We start from the raw sequence: 23298 nt of genomic DNA on the forward strand, positions 1-23298 counted from the left end.
GGAAATCAACTGTGGGAGCAATTATTAGAAAATGGAAGACATACAAGACCACTGATAATCTCCCTCGATCTGGGGCTCCACGCAAGATCTAACAACGTTGGGTCAAAATGATCACAAGAATGGTGAGCACACGGGGGGACCTAGTGAATGACCTGCAGAGAGCTGGGACCAAAGTAACAAAGCCTACCATAAGTAACACACTACGCCGCCAGGGACTCAAATCCTGCAGTGCCAGACGTGTCCCCCTGCTTAAGCCAGTACATGTCCAGGCCCGTCTGAAGTTTGCTAGAGAGCATTTGGATGATCAAGAAGAAGATTGGGAGAATGCCATATGGTCAGATGAAACCAAAATATAACTTTTTGGTAAAAACTCAACTCGTTGTGTTTGGAGGACAAAGAATGCTGAGTTGCATCCAAAGAACCCCATACCTACTGTGAAGCATGGGGGTGGAAACATCATGCTTTGGGGATGTTTTTCTGCAAAGGGACCAGGAGGACTGATCAGTGTAAAGGAAAGAATGAATGGGGCCATGTATTGTGAGATTTTGAGTGAAAACCTCCTTCCATCAGCAAGGGCATTGAAGATGAAACGTGGCTGGGTCTTTCAGCATGACAATGATCCCAAACACACCACCCGGGCAACGAAGGAGTGGCTTCGTAAGAAGCATTTCAAGGTCCTGGAGTGGCCTAGCCAGTCTCCAGATCTCAACCCCATAGAAAATATTTGGAGGGAGTTGAAAGTCTGTGTTGCCCAGCAACATCCCCAAAACATCAGTGCTCTAGAGGATATCTGCATGGAGGAATGGGCCAAAATACCAGCAACAGTGTGTGAAAACCTTGTGAAGACTTACAGAAAACATTTGACCTCTGTCATTGCCAACAAAGGGTATATAACAAAGTATTGAGATAAACTTTTGTTATTGACCAAATACTTATTTTCCACCATAATTTGCAAATACATTTATTAAAAATCCTACAATGTGATTTTCAGGATTTTTTTCTTCTCATTTTGTCATAGTTGAAGTGTACCTATGATAAAAATGACAGGCCTCTCTCATCTTTTTAAGGGGGAGAACTTGCACAATTGGTGGCTGACTAAATACTTTTTTGCCCCACTGTACTTGGGAGTATGGCTAGACGGTGCACTGTCCTTTTCTCAGAACATATAAAAGCTGTAGGCTAAAGCTAAATCTTGGTTTCCTCTCATCGTAATCGTTCCTCTTTCACCCCAGCTGCCAAACTAACCCTGATTCAGATGACCATCCTACCCATGCTAGATTACGGAGACATCATTGATACATAGGCAGGTAAGGGTGTTCTCGAGCAGCTAGATGTTCTTTACCATTCGGTCATCAGATTTGGACTCATCACTGCACTCTATACTCCCCTGTAAACTGGTCATCTCTGTATACCCGTCAGAAGACCCACTGGTTGATGCTTATTTATAAAACCCTCTTAGGCCTCACCCCCTATCTGAGATATCTACTGCAGCCCTCATCCTTCACATACAACACCCATTCTGCCAGTCACGTTCTGTTAAAGGTCCCCAAAGCACACACATTCCTGGGTCACTCCTCTTCTCAGTTCGCTGCAGCGAGAGACTGGACGAGCTGCATCAAACACTCAAACTGGACAGTTTTATCTCAATCTCTTCATTCAAAGACTCAATCATGGATACTCTTACTGACAGTTGTGGCTGCTTTGTGGGATGTATTGTTGTCTCTACCTTCTTGCCCTTTGTGCTGTTGTCTCTGTCCAATAATGTTTGTACCATGTTTTGTGCTGCTACCATCTTGTGTTGCTACCATGTTGTTGTTATGTTGTGTTGCTACCATGCTGTGCTGTCACACGTTGCTGCCTTGCCATGTTGTTGTCTAAGGTCTCTCTATGTTGTCTCTCTTGTTGTGATGTGTGTTTTGTCCTATTTTTTATATTGTATTTATTTTTTATTTTAAATCCCAGGCCCCCATCCCCATAGGAGGCCATTTGCCTTTTGGTAGGCCATCATTGTAAATAAGAATTTGTTCTTTACTGACTTGCCTAGTTAAATAAAGGTTAAATAAATACTACAGTATAGTCCGCAAAAACACTCATGTAAATGCTTTATTTATATCATGGTCTACTATAGTATTTTTCCGTGTGGGAAGACACAAACACTAAGACACACACTCAGTTCATCTGTTCTGTATGTGAGGCCTGAGCTCTGACCCAGGTGAACTGGGTTCAGTGACCTGTCTCTGTTTGTCCCGTCTCTCTCACACATCTACAGGCAGGGTGATGCAGGACCTACAGCAGGCGTCTAGGCGCAATAAAAAGACGCCCTTGTGTCTGTTAAAAGCCCAGGCTGGCTGAAGATGGCAGATAGTAACGGCTGATAGTAATGTCTGAGTTATAGCAGTGGTTCTAATGGAAGTGGCAGTGTCCCAAATGGAACCCTTTTCACGATACATTGAGCCTTATGGACCCCGGTCAAAAGTAGTGCACTGCAAAGGGAATAGGGTGTCATTTGTGATGTAACCATTGTCTGATCCGCAGGAGTCTCACTGTCTGCCTAAATACAGTTATTACAGCAAGATAACTTTTTATTTCCTCTTGGTGTCTCGACTCTGTCTCTGTCTTTCCCTTTCTTTCTCTCTCCAGCTCTCATTCTTTGTCTTGGTCTATATCACTCTGAGTCATCCCCCCCCCCACCCCCACACACACACAGAGTGTCTTCTTGACCGGCCCACAAAGTGCCATATGAGGAATAGCAGCTCCAGTATGCAGCCCTGTGTCGTCATCACTACTTCCTGTTTTCATGGTTGCCACAGTCACCAATAGAACTATTAGCATATTTGATTTTTGCTTTGAGGTGAGTCACAGAGTCAGAGGGTTTAGTTTGGTGTCACACTTCAGCGACATCAACAACACAACATGGGCCCATAGTAATAAAGCCTCCTAGAGTAGGAGTGCTGTTCTGGGATAGGTTATGCCTTTTCAATCACAGTGAATAATACTGCATGGACTGGTGTGAACTGAACCTAGATCAGCACTCATATGAGACACATTATGAATACATGCCCAAGTCACTCTCTGTCTCTACAGCCGCTGCAGGACATGCAGGAAGCCTGACCAAATATGGCAAATTAATCCAATTCAAAGTTAAGGTTCAACAAAAATAAATAAACTGCTTAATTTAGCAGTGGTGTAAAGTACTTAAGTAAAAAATAGTTTAAAGTACTACTTAAGTCGTTTTCTGGGGGTATTTGTACTTTACTTTACTATTTACATGTTCGACTACTTTCACTTTTACTCCACTACATTCCTAAAGAAAAGAATGTACTTTTTACTACATACATTTTCCCTGGCACCCAAAAGTACTTGTTACATTTAGAATGCTTAACAGGACAGGACAATAGTCCAAATCAATCACTTAACAAGAGAACATCCCTGGTCATCCCAACTACCTCTGATCTGGCAGACTCACTAAACACAAATGCTTAGTTTGTAAATTATGCCTGAGTTTTGGAGTGTGCCCCTGGCTATCTGTAAATTTAAAAAACAAGAAAATCGTGCCATCTGGTTTGCTTAATATAAGGAATTTGAAATTATTTACTTTTGATACTTGAGTATATTTTGGCGATTACATTTACTATTGATACTTATACTTATACTGATATTTAAAACCAAATACTTTTAGACTTTTACTCAAGTAGTATTTTACTGGGTGACTTCATTTTTTCGTCATTTTCTATGAAGATATCTTTACTTTTAAGTATGACAATTGGGTACTTTTTCCACCACTGCTAATTTCAAGACAAGAGTCTTTGATTGGTGAAATCATTAAGTTTTTTAAAATGTCGGTAAGGGCATGTTGCAGTTGGTGCCACTCACAGGCTGCTGGACAGGCTCATAATAATGGCTGGAACTGAATATATGGAACGGTATCAAACACATCAAACACATGGTTTCCAAATGTGTAGTCACGAGCTTGATGTAGTCATTGCATGCTATGAATATGGGACCAAATACTTCATTTTTTACTACTTTAATACACATATACTGTACCAGTCAAAAAGTTGGACACACCTACTCATTGATTCCATATGTGTTATTTCATAGTTTTGATGTCTTCACTATTGTTCTACAATGTAGAAAATAGCACATATTAAGAAAACCCTGGAATGAGTACTGTAGGTGTCCAAACTTTTGACTGGTAAAATGTGAGTGAATTTGTCCCAATAGTTTTGGTCCCCTATAATGGGGAGATTATGTACAAAACCCACAAATGAACGCTGACAGTCTGCTGGTGTCCAGAGCCAAAACAACAAAACTTTTGTCATTGTCCCAATACTTTTGGAGCTCCCTGTATAAAGGCAATCTGAGGTCCCTGTCATTACACCTAATGGAGTCCTGGTGTGACTGTCCAGGTGTGCCCTGAGTGGCTTGAAACCTAGTCTGAAACTCTCTCTCTCTATTTTATTTATTTTGTTTTAGAGACATGGGGTCCTCTACTTTAAGTCTAGGCTCCGGAATCAATGTGGACTTGACTTCCTGTCTGTTTGATGTGTTAATTGACATAAAAAGCCATTATGGAACCACGAAAGTAACTCGAAATGCAATATCGTACTCATTCACATAGCCTTCAGCAAATCAACACATTCTGTACAGAGGTAGACCCCGCTGGGACGTCCTGTACGGCTCTGCGCAAAGGCTAGTGACATATAGACCTCCCCTCCCATCTTCCTCCCCCTTCTCCCCTGATCTCGTACCAGTTCCCTCGATGCCTCTGTCCCCAAGGCCTGTCTGGCGTACCGTCGCGTCCCGCGCACCCAGTCCCAGGCAGACAGACAGCTGTTGAAGGTGGTGGAGGTTTGAGCGAGATGCCAGCCTACTGTTGCCTATAATACGCATACAGTCGTTCCGAGCCCGGGCTAGTAGTTAACCACGCCCCCTCCGAAGCGGGACCGCAATGATTTAGAAGTTCAGGAATCCCACGTGACGTCACCCTAGGGGTGATGTAATGCTTCTGCAAATAGAATGTATTGTAATCCTGCTTCAGTCCAACGTGGTTCCTCTCAACTCAGTGCCGCTTGTCCGCTCCACTTGTTAGGTAAGTTTATCACAACGAACTTTCTATCGCCCACAATTGTTCGGCTCGTTTAAAAAGTATTTTTAGACTGGAACGAGTTCAGTGTTTGGTAGATTTTGCGATACATTTTTTATTTTGCTTTCTTAAAGTTTGGTGTGTGCAGTCCGGTTTTGGTTCATCAACGAGCTGCATGTCTATTTGGGGGGTGCCAACGGTGTCGGCTTGTTTATGAGTGGCTCAGGTTGATCCATTTAACGCGGGTCATGTTCTTCAAATTAGACTGAAGGCTATCAGATTTTTGTGTACGTGAAGTAGCAGTTTATTCGTAGGTGATTTGAGTTAATTTAGGACTTGGTACAGACTACAAAAAAAGGGGAAGTTGGAAGTTGATTGTTTCGAAAACAACTGCTGAAGTTTTTGCGCACGGCAAGCATTTAGGGCAATCAAACTGACAGGTGAATTCAGAGTGTGTGTGTGTGTGTGTGTGTGTGTGTGTGTGTGTGTTTCCATATGATGCCGAGTGATTTGATAAACGTTATTGTCTTTTGCATTAGTGCAATCATTGTTTAGCCCTAAAACATGACACACCATACTATAGCCCATGTTTGAGTTTGTAATAGAATTTCAGTAGCCTAGTAACCTAGTCAAAACTAGTATTCAGAATCATATTTCATTGTTGTAGTGATGAAGATTGTGGGGGTGATAATGATGATGATGATGAACGGGGTGGTTGATTTCTTTTTAGCAGTGACACACACATGTGCACACACACACACACCTATGAAGTCACCTCCTCACATGTGGAGCAGGGTGGAATATGGTGACTGCTTCAGAGCAGGTTTCAGCCTGCCCCCGGCTGTTCCTCAGCACACTCCTTCCCTCCGTCTCTATGCATCCCAGAAGGCAGCTATTCCCTACATAGTGTACTACTTTTGATCAAAACCCTGGTCAAAAGCAGTGCACTTGGGAATAGGGTGTGTGTCCCCGCAACACTCCCTCCCTCGATCTCCCTCCGTCCTCCCTCTCTCTACCACAACCTATTTCTCTCTCTTTCTGTGCTCTTGTCCTGCTGTGCCTGTCTTCGCTTTTTTATGTCAGTCACTCACCTTTTACATCTCTACCCTCCTCATCTCTCTCTGTCAGTCACTGACCTTTTATTTCTCTACACCTCCTCCTCTCTCTCTGTCAGTCACACACCTTTTATATCTCTACCCTCCTCCTCTCTGTCAGTCACTCACCTTTTATATCTCTACACCTCCTCCTCTCTGTCAGTCACTCACCTTTTATATCTCTACACCTCCTCCTCTCTGTCAGTCACTCACCTTTTATATCTCTACACCTCCTCCTCTCTGTCAGTCACTCACCTTTTATATCTCTACACCTCCTCCTCTCTCTCTGTCAGTCACTCACCTTTTATATCTCTACACCTCCTCCTCTCTGTCAGTCACACACCTTTTATATCTCTACACCTCCTCCTCTCTGTCAGTCACTCACCTTTTATATCTCTACACCTCCTCCTCTCTGTCAGTCACTCACCTTTTATATCTCTACACCTCCTCCTCTCTCTCTGTCAGTCACTCACCTTTTATATCTCTACACCTCCTCCTCTCTGTCAGTCACTCACCTTTTATATCTCTACACCTCCTCCTCTCTCTCTGTCAGTCACTCACCTTTTATATCTCTACACCTCCTCCTCTCTGTCAGTCACTCACCTTTTATATCTCTACACCTCCTCCTCTCTGTCAGTCACTCACCTTTTATATCTCTACACCTCCTCCTCTCTGTCAGTCACTCACCTTTTATATCTCTACACCTCCTCCTCTCTGTCAGTCACTCACCTTTTATATGTCTACCCTCCTCATCTCTCTCTGTCAGTCACTCACCTTTTATATCTCTACACCTCCTCTCTCTCTGTCAGTCACACACCTTTTATATCTCTACACCTCCTCCTCTCTGTCAGTCACTCACCTTTTATATCTCTACACCTCCTCCTCTCTGTCAGTCACACACCTTTTATATCTCTACACCTCCTCCTCTCTGTCAGTCACTCACCTTTTATATCTCTACACCTCCTCCTCTCTGTCAGTCACTCACCTTTTATATCTCTACACCTCCTCCTCTCTGTCAGTCACTCACCTTTTATATCTCTACACCTCCTCCTCTCTGTCAGTCACTCACCTTTTATATCTCTACACCTCCTCCTCTCTGTCAGTCACTCACCTTTTATATCTCTACACCTCCTCCTCTCTCCCTGTCAGTCACTCACCTTTTATATCTCTACACCTCCTCCTCTCTGTCAGTCACTCACCTTTTATATCTCTACCCTCCTCATCTCTCTCCCTGTCAGTCACTCACCTTTTATATCTCTACACCTCCTCCTCTCTGTCAGTCACTCACCTTTTATTTCTCTACACCTCCTCCTCTCTGTCAGTCACTCACCTTTTATATCTCTACCCTCATCGCTCTCTGTCAGTCACTCACCTTTTATATCTCCACACCTCCTCCTCTCTGTCAGTTACTCACCTTTTATATCTCTACCCTCCTCCTCTCTCTCTGTCAGTCACTCACCTTTTATATCTCTACACCTCCTCCTCTCTGTCAGTCACTCACCTTTTATATCTCTACACCTCCTCCTCTCTGTCAGTCACTCACCTTTTATTTCTCTACACCTCCTCCTCTCTCTCTGTCAGTCACACACCTTTTATATCTCTACACCTCCTCTCTCTCTGTCAGTCACACACCTTTTATATCTCTACCCTCCTCATCTCTCTCTGTCAGTCACTGACCTTTTATATCTCTACACCTCCTCCTCTCTGTCAGTCTCTCACCTTTTATATCTCTACACCTCCTCCTCTCTGTCAGTCACTCACCTTTTATATCTCTACCCTCATCTCTCTCTGTCAGTCACTCACCTTTTTTATATCTCTACACCTCCTCATCTCTCTCTGTCAGTCGCTCACCTTTTATATCCCTACACCTCCTCCTCTCTCTCTGTCAGTCGCTCACCTTTTATATCTCTACACCTCCTCCTCTCTCTCTGTCAGTCACACACCTTTTATATCTCTACCCTCCTCCTCTCTGTCAGTCACTCACCTTTTATATCTCTACACCTCCTCCTCTCTGTCAGTCACTCACCTTTTATATCTCTACACCTCCTCCTCTCTGTCAGTCACTCACCTTTTATATCTCTACACCTCCTCCTCTCTGTCAGTCACTCACCTTTTATATCTCTACACCTCCTCCTCTCTGTCAGTCACTCACCTTTTATATCTCTACACCTCCTCCTCTCTGTCAGTCACTCACCTTTTATATCTCTACACCTCCTCCTCTCTGTCAGTCACTCACCTTTTATATCCTACACCTCCTCCTCTCTGTCAGTCACTCACCTTTTATATCTCTACACCTCCTCTTTTATATCTCTACACCTCCTCTCTCTCTGTCAGTCACTCACCTTTTATATCTCTACACCTCCTCCTCTCTGTCAGTCACTCACCTTTTATATCTCTACACCTCCTCCTCTCTGTCAGTCACTCACCTTTTATATCTCTACACCTCCTCCTCTCTGTCAGTCACTCACCTTTTATATCTCTACACCTCCTCCTCTCTCTCTGTCAGTCACTCACCTTTTATATCTCTACACCTCCTCCTCTCTGTCAGTCACTCACCTTTTATATCTCTACACCTCCTCCTCTCTGTCAGTCACTCACCTTTTATATCTCTACACCTCCTCCTCTCTGTCAGTCTCTCACCTTTTATATCTCTACACCTCCTCCTCTCTGTCAGTCTCTCACCTTTTATTTTATATCTCTACACCTCCTCCTCTCTGTCAGTCACTCACCTTTTATATCTCTACACCTCCTCCTCTCTGTCAGTCACTCACCTTTTATATCTCTACACCTCCTCCTCTCTCTCTGTCAGTCACTCACCTTTTATATCTCTACACCTCCTCCTCTCTGTCAGTCACTCACCTTTTATATCTCTACCCTCATCTCTCTCTGTCAGTCACTCACCTTTTATATCTCTACACCTCCTCCTCTCTGTCAGTCACTCACCTTTTATATCTCTACACCTCCTCCTCTCTCTCTGTCAGTCACTCACCTTTTATATCTCTACACCTCCTCCTCTCTCTCTGTCAGTCACTCACCTTTTATATCTCTACACCTCCTCCTCTCTCTCTGTCAGTCACTCACCTTTTATATCTCTACACCTCCTCCTCTCTGTCAGTCACTCACCTTTTATATCTCTACACCTCCTCCTCTCTGTCAGTCACTCACCTTTTATATCTCTACACCTCCTCCTCTCTGTCAGTCACTCACCTTTTATATCTCTACACCTCCTCCTCTCTGTCAGTCACTCACCTTTTATATCTCTACACCTCCTCCTCTCTGTCAGTCACTCACCTTTTATATCTCTACACCTCCTCCTCTCTCCCTGTCAGTCACTCACCTTTTATATCTCTACACCTCCTCCTCTCTGTCAGTCACTCACCTTTTATATCTCTACACCTCCTCCTCTCTGTCAGTCACTCACCTTTTATATCTCTACACCTCCTCCTCTCTGTCAGTCACTCACCTTTTATTTCTCTACACCTCCTCCTCTCTGTCAGTCACTCACCTTTTATATCTCTACACCTCCTCCTCTCTGTCAGTCACTCACCTTTTATATCTCTACACCTCCTCCTCTCTGTCAGTCACTCACCTTTTATATCCCTACACCTCCTCCTCTCTGTCAGTCACTCACCTTTTATATCTCTACACCTCCTCCTCTCTGTCAGTCACTCACCTTTTATATCTCTACACCTCCTCCTCCCTGTCAGTCACTCACCTTTTATATCTCTACACCTCCTCCTCTCTGTCAGTCACTCACCTTTTATATCCCTACACCTCCTCCTCTCTGTCAGTCACTCACCTTTTATATCCCTACACTTTTATATCTCTACACCTCTCCTCTCTGTCTCCTCTCTCTGTCAGTCACTCACCTTTTATATCTCTACACCTCCTCCTCTCTGTCAGTCACTCACCTTTTATATCTCTACACCTCCTCCTCTCTGTCAGTCACTCACCTTTTATATCTCTACACCTCCTCCTCTCTGTCAGTCTCTCACCTTTTATATCTCTACCCTCCTCCTCTCTGTCAGTCACTCACCTTTTATATCTCTACACCTTTTATATCCTCCTCCTCTCTGTCAGTCACTCACCTTTTATATCTCTACACCTCCTCCTCTCTGTCAGTCACTCACCTTTTATATCTCTACACCTCCTCCTCTCTCTCTGTCAGTCACTCACCTTTTATATCTCTACACCTCCTCCTCTCTGTCAGTCACACACCTTTTATATCTCTACACCTCCTCCTCTCTGTCAGTCACTCACCTTTTATATCTCTACACCTCCTCCTCTCTGTCAGTCACTCACCTTTTATATCTCTACACCTCCTCCTCTCTGTCAGTCACTCACCTTTTATATCTCTACACCTCCTCCTCTCTGTCAGTCACTCACCTTTTATATCTCTACCCCTCCCTCTCTGTCAGTCACTCACCTTTTATATCTCCACACCTCCTCCTCTCTGTCAGTCTCTCACCTTTTATATCTCTACACCTCCTCCTCTCTGTCAGTCACTCACCTTTTATATCTCTACACCTCCTCCTCAGTCACTCACCTTTTATATCTCTCAGTCACTCACCTTTTATATCTCTACACCTCCTCCTCTCTGTCAGTCACTCACCTTTTATATCTCTACACCTCCTCCTCTCTGTCAGTCACTCACCTTTTATATCTCTACACCTCCTCCTCTCTGTCAGTCACTCACCTTTTATATCTCTACACCTCCTCCTCTCTCCCTGTCAGTCGCTCACCTTTTATATCTATACACCTCCTCCTCTCTGTCAGTCACTCACCTTTTATATCTCTACACCTCCTCCTCTCTCTCTGTCAGTCACTCACCTTTTACACAGAGTGTACAAAACATTAAGAACACCTTCCTTATATTGAATTGAGCCTCAATTTGTTGGGGTATGGACTCACAAGGTGTCAAGTGTTCCATAGGGATGCTGGCCCATGTTGACTCCAATTTGTCCCACAGTTGTGTCAAGGTGGCTGGATGTCCTTTGGTTGGTGGACCATTCTTGATACACACGGAAACTGTTGAGCGTGAAAAACCCAGGAGTGTTGCAGTTCTTGACACAAACCGGTGCCTGGCATCTACTACCATACCCTGTTCAGATGCACTTAAATATTTTTCCTTGCCCATTCCCGCTCTGAATGGCACACAACACAATCCATGTCCAATTGTCTCAAGGCTTAAACATCCTTCTTTACCCTGTCCCCCCTTCATCTACACTGATTGAAGTGAATTTAACAAGTGACATCAAAAAAGTATCATAGCTTTCACCTGGATTCACCTGGTCAGTCTGTATCATGTTCATAATGTTTTGTACAGTCAGTGTAAATCTCTCTATACCCCTCATCCTCTCTCTGTCACTCTGTAAATCTCTCTGTACCCCTCATCCTGTCTCTGTCACTCTGTAAATCTCTCTATACCCCTCATCCTCTCTCTGTCACTCACCTTTTATATTTCTCAACCCCTCCTTCTCCCTTTCTCTCCTCTCCCTCATAATTTGAACATTAGTATGAGTGTGTCCATATATCCCCTCTCAACCAAAACGCCACTTTGGCTCCCAGTGGTCTAAGGCACTGCATCTCAGGGCTAGAGGTGTCACTACAGACCCGGGTCGATTCCAGGCTGTATCACACCCGGCCGTGATTGGGAGTCCCATAGTGCGACGTACAATCGGCCCAGCGTCGTCCGGGTTAAGGTTTGACAGGGCTAGGCCGTCATTGTAAATAAGAATTTGTTCTTAACTGCCTAGTTAAATAAAGGTTAAATACAATATAACTAAAATATCCCCACTCTCTCAATCAATCAAATTTTATTTATATAGCCCTAAGTACATCAGCTGATATCTCAAAGTGCTGTACAGAAACCCAGCCTAAAACCCCAAACAGCAAGCAATGCAGGTGTAGAAGCACGGTGGCTAGGAAAAACTCCCTAGAAAGGCCAAAACCTAGGAAGAAACCTAGAGAGGATCCAGGCTATGTGGGGTGGCCAGTCCTCTTCTGGCTGTGCCGGGTGGAGATTATAACAGAACATGGCCAAGATGTTCAAATGTTCATAAATTACCAGCATGGTCGAATAATAACAAGGCAGAACAGTTGAAACTGGAGCAGCAGCACAGTCAAGGCGTCATCATGTCAGGTCGTCCTGGGGCACGGTCCTTGGGCTGAGGTCCTCCGAGAGAGAGAAAGAAAGAGAGAATTAGAGAGAGCATATGTGGGGTGGCCAGTCCTCTTCTGGCTGTGCCGGGTGGAGATTATAACAGAACCTGGCCAAGATGTTCAAATGTTCATAAATGACCAGCATGGTCAAATAATAGTAAGGCAGAACAGTTGAAACTGGAGCAGCAGCATGGCCAGGTGGACTGGGGACAGCAAGGAGTCATCATGTCAGGTAGTCCTGGGGCATGGTCCTAGGGCTCATGTCAGTTGAAACTGGAGCAGCAGCATGGCCAGGTGGACTGGGGACAGCAAGGAGCCATCATGTCAGGTAGTCCTGGGGCATGGTCCTAGGGCTCAGGTCCTCCGAGAGAGAGAAAGAAAGAAGGAGAGAATTAGAGAACGCACACTTAGATTCACACAGGACACCGAATAGGACAGGAGAATTACTCCAGATATAACAAACTGACCCTAGCCCCCCGACACAAACTACTGCAGCATAAATACTGAAGGCTGAGACAGGAGGGGTCAGGAGACACTGTGGCCCCATCCGAGGACACCCCCGGACAGGGCCAAACAGGAAGGATATAACCCCACCCACTTTGCCAAAGCACAGCCCCCACACCACTAGAGGGATATCTCCAACCACCAACTTACCATCCTGAGACAAGGCTGAGTATAGCCCACAAAGATCTCTGCCACGGCACATCCCAAGGGGGGGGGGGGTGCCAACCCAGACAGGATGACCACAACAGTGAATCAACCCACTCAGGTGACGCACCCCCTGCAGGGACGGCATGAGAGAGCCCCAGTAAGCCAGTGACTCAGCCCCTGTAATAGGGTTAGAGGCAGAGAATCCCAGTGGAAAGAGGGGAACTGGCCAGGCAGAGACAGCAAGGGCGGTTCGTTGCTCCAGAGCCTTTCCGTTCACCTTCCCACTCCTGGGCCAGACTACACTCAATCATATGACCCACTGAAGAGATGAGTCTTCAGTAAAGACTTAAAGGTTGAGACCGAGTTTGCGTCTCTGACATGGGTAGGCAGACCGTTCCATAAAAATGGAGCTCTATAGGAGAAAGCCCTGCCTCCAGCTGTTTGCTTAGAAATTCTAGGGACAATTAGGAGGCCTGCGTCTTGTGACCGTAGCGTACATGTAGGTATGTACGGCAGGACCAAATCAGAGAGATAGGTAGGAGCAAGCCCATGTAATGCTTTGTAGGTTAGCAGTAAAAGCTTGAAATCAGCCCTTGCTTTGACAGGAAGCCAGTGTAGAGAGGCTAGCACTGGAGTGATATGATCACATTTTTTGGTTCTCAGGCTAAACCTACCTCAGTGAAGTGTGTGTACACTTTATATACAAAAGTATGTGGACTTCAAATTAGTGGATTCCGCTATTTCAGCCAAACAATTGTTGCTGACAGGTGTATAAATTTAAGATACCAATTTCGTGTTAGTAGTTACTGTCTTGTCTCATCGCTACAACTCCCGTACGGGCTCGGGAGAGACAAAGGTCGAGAGCCATGCGTCCTCCGAAACACAACCCAACCAAGCCGCACTGTTTCTTGACACAATGCGCATCCAACCCGGAAGCCAGCCGCACCAATGTGTCGGTGGAAACACCGTACACCTAGCGACCTGGTCAGCGTGCACTGCACCCGGCCTGCCATAGGAGTCACTGGTGCGCGATGAGACAAGGATATGCCTACCAGACAAACCCTCCCTAACCCGGACGACGTTAGGCCAATGGTGCGTCGCCCCATGGACCTCCCGGTCGCAGCCAGGCTGCGACAGAGCCTGGACTCGAACCCAGAGTCTCTGGTGGAACAGCTAGCACTGCAATGCAGTGCCTTAGACCACTGCGCCACCCAGGAGCTTTAGTGACTTTTAACGTGGCACCGTCATAGGATGCCACCTTTCCAACAAGTCAGTTCGTCAAATTTCTGCCCTGCTATCTGTAAGTGCTGTTATTGTGAGGTGGAAACTTCTAGAAGCAACAATGGCTCAGATGCGAAGTGGTAGGCCACACAAGCTCACAGAACAGGACCACTGAGTGCTGAAGCACCTAAATCTCATCTGTCCTTCGTTGCAACACTGCCTAACAAGTACCAAACTGCCTCTGGAATCAACCTCAGCACAAGAACTGTTCGTTGGGAGCTTAATGAAATGGGTTTCCATGGCCGAGCAGCTGCACACACACACACACCTAAGATCACCATGCGCAATGCCAAGCGTCACCCGGAGTGGTGTAAAGCTTGCCACCATTGGGCTCTGGAGTAGTGGAAACACGTTCTCTGGAGTGATGAATCACATTTCACCATGGAAATAGTTGCCTTAGTGACCGCTGTAATGTGGCTGAATGACAAGTATGGTGGCTAACCTCTATGGCCAACCAACGACCGGTGTATTCTGCATCCATGCGCAGGGCTGGTCATCATGGTCACTGATGTTTAAAGGTGGAATCCACAGTAGGGGAAACAGCGCCACTGTCCGCCCCACAGCCAATGTTATTGTTTTGTTGATGAAGCAGAGCTGAGGAGCATCAAGGTTGAAAATTGCAGTACATATGCTGCTGTTCTATCACACATGCAATGATGTCAGAGGAAAAAACAGAGTTGGTTGTTTGCAGTCTTTGTTGTTGTAATATCAGAAGCGGACGTGGCAGTTTGACCGTTAAGGACTCCATCCTCAAGGCCTGAGAGACTAAGGTCATAAAGAGCTCAAGCTGAAACGATGAATTCCTTGATATAAAGGGACATTACAAAGATGATTGTGGATCAAAACATTGTCAATAAAGATGGCAACTGGCAGCATAATATGTGGGTGTCTTTCTGTTGTCTTTCTACAGTTGACAGAAGCAGCCTTCTCAGAGGACGCTGCCAGTTAAGAAATAAAACACCTTTGAAGAGTTTTCCAACCAACCATCCCAGCTCTCCTCATAAGACCCAGGCATCAGCTCTCCTGAAAATCTGTCTCCTGACTCAGACACACCTCTGTCTGCATCCCAAATGGCACCCTATTACCTATATAGTGCACAACGTTTGACCAGAGCCCTGGGCCATGGGACGCATTCGACACGTCCATGAGGAATGTCTGGCGTGTCAGAGTTCACTAGATCCTGGTCTCAGTGGAAAATGAAGAGCTAGCATTTCTAATAGTTCATAATTACCCCCATCAATCCCCCCCTCCATCTTCATTTCACTGCTGTGGTAGGGGTCAGCTTGGGGTTAGCATGAACCCCCTGTCCCTAACTCTCAAATCTCTCACAAGTCTTCCTCAAGTCTCAATGCTTGTGTTGTTCAGAAATGGGACTTCTTGAGTGCTCTCTAACAAAGGGAAAGGCAGCATAGGTCTACAGTCTACTTAAACTTGAATCACATCTCAAGTCAAGAGATGTGCTGTTCATATCACTACGATAAGAAGCCTATACGAGAGAAATGTGAAGTTTGAAATGAAATAAGTTTGCTAATATTGGCGATTGGCTACAACCATCAATCTAGTAGTAGTAGTTGAAAGTATCATTTAAAGAACAGTTGTGCACATTAATGTTATAAACTTATCCCTCTATTTATTATTAAAGCATCAATTCAGGAAATTTATTGCAATATGAATTTTTGGTTAACACTTGACACCCAGCGTCACAACACGTCATGACATGGTCGTAACCATGTCTTAATGTCAGAACAGCAGATGTAACGTGTCATAACCTGTCATAATAGGGTCATAACACTGTCATGACATACATATTTACACGTGTTGTGACATTTATTGCATTATTTTATGGCTGGTTATGACACCTAAATAAGTTTCAAAACCCACAAAACCTACAACACAGGGCAACACATTCCATTACACCATAGATTACTTGTCAACAGTATGCTTATGTTATAGAACATTTTCTGAAATTAACCATATTAAATGACATTGTAATTGCACACACATTGATGTTAGACATGTACCTACCCCAATGCTCTGTTGCTGATGACTGGGATGAAGGCAGGAGCAGATTTCAGGAGCAGGACAATAATCAGCCATAAAATAACACAATACATGTCACAACAGGTGTAAATATATGGGTCATGAAAGTGTTATGTCAGCTGTTATGACATTTTGACATGGTTATGACCATGTCCTAGCGTGTTATGACAAGTTATGTCAGCTGTTATGACATTTTGACATGGTTATGACCATGTCCTAGCGTGTTATGACATGTTATGTCAGCTGTCATGACATTTTGACATGGTTATGACCATGTCCTAGCGTGTTATGACAAGTTATGTCAGCTGTTATGACATTTTGACATGGTTATGACCATGTCCTAGCGTGTTATGACAAGTTATGTCAGCTGTCATGACATTTTGACATGGTTATGACCATGTCCTAGCGTGTTATGACAAGTTATGTCAGCTGTTATGACATTTTGACATGGTTATGACCATGTCCTAGCGTGTTATGACAAGTTATGTCAGCTGTTATGACATTTTGACATGGTTATGACCATGTCCTAGCGTGTTATGACAAGTTATGTCAGCTGTTATGACATTTTGACATGGTTATGACCATGTCCTAGCGTGTTATGACAAGTTATGTCAGCTGTCATGACATTTTGACATGGTTATGACCATGTCCTAGCGTGTTATGACAAGTTATGTCAGCTGTCATGACATTTTGACATGGTTATGACCATGTCCTAGCGTGTTATGACAAGTTATGTCAGCTGTCATGACATTTTGACATGGTTATGACCATGTCCTAGCGTGTTATGACAAGTTATGTCAGCTGTCATGACATTTTGACATGGTTATGACCATGTCCTAGCGTGTTATGACAAGTTATGTCAGCTGTCATGACATTTTGACATGATTATGACCATGTCCTAGCGTGTTATGACAAGTTATGTCAGCTGTCATGACATTTTGACATGATTATGACCATGTCCTAGCGTGTTATGACAAGTTATGTCAGCTGTCATGACATTTTGACATGATTATGACCATGTCCTAGCGTGTTATGACAAGTTATGTCAGCTGTCATGACATTTTGACATTTTGACATGATTATGACCATGTCCTAGCGTGTTATGACAAGTTATCCTTGCTGTCCCCAGTCCACCTGACTGTGCTGCTGCTCCAGTTTCAACTGTTCTGCCTTGTTATTATTCGACCATGCTGGTCATTTATGAACATTTGAACATCTTGGCCATGTTCTGTTATAATCTCCACCCGGCACAGCCAGAAGAGGACTGGCCACCCCACATAGCCTGGTTCCTCTCTAGGTTTCTTCCTAGGTTTTGGCCTTTCTAGGGAGTTTTTCCTAGCCACCGTGCTTCTACACCTGCATTGCTTGCTGTTTGGGGTTTTAGGCTGGGTTTCTGTACAGCACTTTGAGATATCAGCTGATGTACGAAGGGCTATATAAATTAAATTGGATTGATTGATTGATTGATGTCAGCTGTCATGACATTTTGACATGATTATGACCATGTCCTAGCGTGTTATGACGCTGGGTGTCAAGTAAAGTGTTAATTTTGTCCATAACGCCCACCTCTACCTAAGAGTAGAGTGTCATTCAGTAGACATATTAACAGCCATTTGGTGTCTGTTTATAAGGCACAATATTGAAGAAAAGTTTCTAATTAAATCAAGCTGGCAGATTATAATGAGGTTTATGGTATTTTTTGCAGTTTGTACAATTCTTTTGCACTATGAAAATTTACATTTACATTTACATTTAAGTCATTTAGCAGACGCTCTTATCCAGAGCGACTTACAAATTGGGAGACAAACTGAGTCTTCTCTATCACACACTGATTGGGAAAAACTCAGGGCCCTACGGTGTCACACTCACAGTAACCTTGACTGGATCGTTGTCTTTGAGATAAGGTTCCGTCCCAACAGTCATCCTTCATCAGTGGGTATGGGCCACTACTGCTAGAATTGGATTGGTTTCAAGTTGTATTAGTCGTGTATACTGCATATACTGTATAGTCAGTGTTATTCGGATTTGATTATGTCAGATCGGATCTGACTTGTTCTTAAACCAAAAGGATGTCCAGATTGTTGCTGACTTTAAGTCACTCTTAAAATGCTGACCATTTGTGTTTGTCTCTCCTCTTGTCTCTCTGACTGTGGGTTTGTCTCTCCTCTTGTCTCTCTGACTGTGGGTTTGTCTCTCCTCTTGTCTCTCTGACTGTGGGTTTGTCTCTCCTCTTGTCTCTCTGACTGTGGGTTTGTCTCTCCTCTTGTCTCTCTGACTGTGGGTTTGTCTCTCCTCTTGTCTCTCTGACTGTGGGTTTGTCTCTCCTCTTGTCTCTCTGACTGTGGGTTTGTCTCTCCTCTTGTCTCTCTGACTGTGGGTTTATCTCTCCTCTTGTCTCTCTGACTGTGGGTTTGTCTCTCTTCTTGTCTCTCTGACTGTGGGTGTGTCTCTCTTCTTGTCTCTCTGACTGTGTGTTTGTCTCTCCTCTTGTCTTTCTAACTGTAGGTTTGTCTCTCCTCTTGTCTCTCTGACTGTGTGTTTGTCTCTCTGACTGTGGGGTTGTCTCTCCTCTTGTCTCTCTGACTGTGTGTTTGTCTCTCCTCTTGTCTCTCTGACTGTGGGTTTGTCTCTCCTCTTGTCTCTCTGACTGTGGGTTTGTCTCTCCTCTTGTCTCTCTGACTGTGTGTTTGTCTCTCTGACTGTGGGGTTGTCTCTCCTCTTGTCTCTCTGACTGTGGGTTTGTCTCTCCTCTTGTCTCTCTGACTGTGGGTTTGTCTCTCCTCTTGTCTCTCTGACTGTGGGTTTGTCTCTCCTCTTGTCTCTCTGACTGTGGGTTTGTCTCTCCTCTTGTCTCTCTGACTTTGGGTTTGTCTCTCCTCTTGTCTCTCTGACTGTGTGTTTGTCTCTCTGACTGTGGGGCTGTCTCTCCTCTTGTCTCTCTGACTGTGGGTTTGTCTCTCCTCTTGTCTCTCTGACTGTGGGTTTGTCTCTCCTCTTGTCTCTCTGACTGTGGGTTTGTCTCTCCTCTTGTCTCTCTGACTGTGGGTTTGTCTCTCCTCTTGTCTCTCTGACTTTGGGTTTGTCTCTCCTCTTGTCTCTCTGACTGTGTGTTTGTCTCTCTGACTGTGGGGTTGTCTCTCCTCTTGTCTCTCTGACTGTGTGTTTGTCTCTCCTCTTGTCTCTCTGACTGTGTGTTTGTCTCTCTGACTGTGGGGTTGTCTCTCCTCTTGTCTCTCTGACTGTGTGTTTGTCTCTCTGACTGTGTGTTTGTCTCTCCTCTTGTCTCTCTGACTGTGTGTTTGTCTCTCTGACTGTGGGTTTGTCTCTCCTCTTGTCTCTCTGACTGTGGGGTTGTCTCTCCTCTTGTCTCTCTGACTGTGGGGTTGTCTCTCCTCTTGTCTCTCTGACTGTGGGTTTGTCTCTCCTCTTGTCTCTCTGACTTTGGGTTTGTCTCTCCTCTTGTCTCTCTGACTGTGTGTTTGTCTCTCTGACTGTGTGTTTGTCTCTCCTCTTGTCTCTCTGACTTTGGGTTTGTCTCTCCTCTTGTCTCTCTGACTGTGGGTTTGTCTCTCCTCTTGTCTCTCTGACTGTGGGTTTGTCTCTTCTCTTGTCTCTCTGACTGTGGGTTTGTCTCTCCTCTTGTCTCTCTGACTTTGGGTTTGTCTCTCCTCTTGTCTCTCTGACTGTGTGTTTGTCTCTCTGACTGTGGGGTTGTCTCTCCTCTTGTCTCTCTGACTGTGTGTTTGTCTCTCCTCTTGTCTTTCTGACTGTAGGTTTGTAATAGAGATGAATGATGAACAGGACCGGCCATATAGGTGCAGCGCTCCTGGCTGCTCACAGGTGTGTGTGTGGACCTCTCGTAAACAATCTCCTCACTGCATGATGATTTCATATCTAATAATCTTATTTCATCATAAATCAGATTTGATAAATGTATGCCACTTAACAAGTCATTCCATAAATCAATGTTTTAGTGAGCATCCTAAGTTGATCTCTCTCACTCTTCGCCCCATACAGCGGTTCCAAACAGAAGACCACCTGATGATCCACAGACACAAGCATGAGATGACCCTCAAGTTCTCCTCCACCAAGGCTGATCCCCTCGCAGGTGAGAAGAACATGTATAGATGTAGACAGCATAGAGAGGACATTAGCTTTGTAATGATGATTATTTCTATTCTGTTTTCAGTCAAGGATAACCTCCAATGCCATAGATTCCCTCTTTTTCCTTTTCTGTTTCACCCTGACTCTTTCGTTCTCTCGTTCTCCGTCCCCATGTTTCACCCTTATTAACTTATTACCCAGAGTTCTTTATTTGTGTTTCACTAATGTTCTCAGTCTGTCAGGATTTTTTAGTGTAGAGTTTGTGTGTCTGACTGGTATGATAATATTTCTCGTCCCTTCCGATCGGTAGAATACAAGTGTTCTGATAAGTCTTCTCCCTCCCCCTCTCCTCTCTCCTCCCTCCCTCCCCCCTTCACCTCTCTGACCGACTGTCTGTCACTCAAGCGTAGTGTTGTCTGGTTCAGGCCTGTGTGTCCATGTGTATATGACCATGTGTGTGTGTGTATGCATGTGTGTGTGAGCATGTTCGTCTGTGTGTGTGTGTGTGTTTACGTCTTTGCATGCGCGTCTGACCTCTTCTGTGGTTGATGTAAAAACGATGATGTAGAGAACACTGATGACTTGTATTGATAACCAGTAGTGGTAAGATATTATAGTATTTGCAGCACATACAGAGACGAGAAGAGAACAGTCGATCCACAGCAGACTAGAGCACTGGTGGCCAAGGCTCAGCCTCAGACAAAAACACACTCTCAATCGTGCAGGCCAGACGAAGACCCTGTCTGTCTGTTACCGTGGCAACGGCTGTCTGTCTCTCTGGGCTTAAACATATCTGTTGACCTTTGACCCACACCAGTCAGGTTCTATCCTGCAGGGGCCTGTAGACACTCAGCCCTCCTGGAGGAAATCTCCTGTCAAAACAAAGGAGTGCCGAGCTTGTGACTCTTGATTCCTGACCTTGCGACCTTTCAACCCTGATAGTTTAGATTATAGGTGAGAGAATCAGTCTCTGTCTGATCTTATCTTGGTTACTATGGTGATCGCTCTTGGGTGAAGTTTCCCCTAAGTACAGATATAGGATCAGCTTCCCCACCCCCAATCCCAACCTTAGCCATTAGTGAGGAAGATGCAAAACTGACCCAAAATCAGTGGCTAGGGGAACCATCACCCTAAAGCCTCGTGATCTGCTCCTGGGCCTGTGGCTGGGAAGGCTGTCATGGTGGTGTAGGGTTGGCTACACAAAACAAGTTGAACATAGTTCCAGTGATGTTGAAACCATGCCAGATGTAAACTGCCTGAGGTGCTGGTTTAGATCGGTCTCTGCCACAACCAAAACCTATCTGTGTACTTCCATATGCCTAGTGGTTAAGAGCATTGGGCCAGAATCCCTGGACCAACTAGGTGAAAAATCTGTTGATGTGCCCTTGAGCGAGGCACTCAACCCTAATTTGCTCCTGTGAGTCGCTCAGGATAAATGACTACAATGTAAATGTAGCAATATCATGGTTGTTATGATATCTGTTTGATGCTTAACGTCTGTTTGCTCTCTCTGTGCTATGTGTGATCAGACCAGACCCCAACGCCGACCCGTTTCCTGCGTAACTGTGAGGAGGTGGGTCTCTTCAATGAGATCGAACAGGAGTTCCGCCAGGCACAGGAAGAGCAGAACATGAAACAGGTTACACACGAAAAAACTACATTTCCCATGAAATCTCAGACATATAGAGCAAGCGGATGAAACTTGAACATATGCTAGTTGGAACTAGGAAACTCCAAAATGTCAGACTTTCTGAATCGTTGAACGCAGCACGTGTATAACTAAAAGCAGTTCAATGTTTCCGACATTGGAGTTTCCTATTTCCGACTAGTTACCTATTTCCGACTAGTTACCTATTTCCGACTAGTTACCTATTTCCGACTAGCATAGACATTGCATCATTGTATCTGTCCAATTATGGCATTTGTGAGAGCACGGCCAGTGCCATTGAAGGCCATCTCCACTTCTACTACTTCTATGAGTTGGCAAACAAACTTAAAGGGTGCACACTGCCACCTAGAGTGGGTTGTTTGAACTGGTATAAAGCCAAGGTTGGCGATATATCTGCAGTAATGGAATATTTGCTCAAGAGTATAATTCATTGGCTCCTGGTGAGCTGGATGGAATTATGTGATCCTTCCTTAACCCATAGGAAGTCCCACCCAGTTGACTACTTCAAAATGGTGAAAGTCCTCAATGTCGCTGCCCATGCTAAAACAGGCTTTTGGGCAATAGAGTTTTCTATCTCTATGGACTTGAACTAACAAAACTGTCATTTATCATGACAGTAATTACTGTACTAGCACGTTAAACACCGTATCCAGAGAGCATACTGATAGTCTTGCATGCTAGGTTTCAAATCAAATCATATTTATTTTTCGAAAGTCCTTTTTACATCAGCAATTGTCACAATGTGCTCAACAGAGACCCAGAAAGAGCCAGCAAGGTTTCGAGGCTGTTGTATGAAACTAGCAAATGGAACAGACAAACAAATAGGAGACCGTCTCCAGGGTCAGTGATGGGAAAAGTCCCCAACTGTCCTACTTGAGTAAAAGTCTTAATACTTAAGTATCAAAAGTAAATGTAATTGATAAAATATACTTAAGTATCAAAAGTAAATGTAATTGATAAAATATACTTAAGTATCAAAAGTAAAAGTATAAATAATGTCAAATTCCTAATATTAAGGAAACCTGACGTCACGATTTTATAGTTTTTTAAATTTACGGATAGCCAGGGGTACACTCCAACACTCAGACATCATTTTCAAACAAAGCATGTGTGTTTAGTGAGTCTGCCAGATCAGAGGCAGTAGGGATGTTCTCTTGATAAGTGAGTCAATTGGACCATTTTCTTGTTCTGCTAAACATTCAAAATGTAAC

The 23298-nt window shown here is 44.5% G+C and overlaps 1 protein-coding gene across 50 annotated transcripts in view; it reads left to right on the forward strand.

Annotated features, from left to right (window-relative positions):
* Positions 1 to 4891: 4891 nt before the first annotated feature.
* Positions 4892 to 23298, forward strand: part of LOC118398990 (cyclic AMP-responsive element-binding protein 5) — a 36082-nt gene continuing 17675 nt past the window's right edge. For 49 of the 50 annotated variants that reach the window (XR_008072989.1, XR_008072986.1, XR_008072990.1 and 46 more), the window contains exons 1-4: positions 4892 to 5092; positions 20088 to 20154; positions 20332 to 20422; positions 21948 to 22057. Coding sequence is in view for 1 of the 50 variants with exons in the window: in XM_052472537.1 (XP_052328497.1) it covers positions 20101 to 20154; positions 20332 to 20422; positions 21948 to 22057 (255 nt within the window). In the remaining 49 variants the exon portion in view is untranslated. The remainder of the gene's footprint in view (positions 5093 to 20087; positions 20155 to 20331; positions 20423 to 21947; positions 22058 to 23298) is intronic. The other variant, XM_052472537.1, reaches the window with a different exon arrangement.

Source organism: Oncorhynchus keta, chromosome 20 (genome assembly GCF_023373465.1).
Source record: "Oncorhynchus keta strain PuntledgeMale-10-30-2019 chromosome 20, Oket_V2, whole genome shotgun sequence".
In the NCBI taxonomy this organism is placed as follows: domain Eukaryota; kingdom Metazoa; phylum Chordata; class Actinopteri; order Salmoniformes; family Salmonidae; genus Oncorhynchus; species Oncorhynchus keta.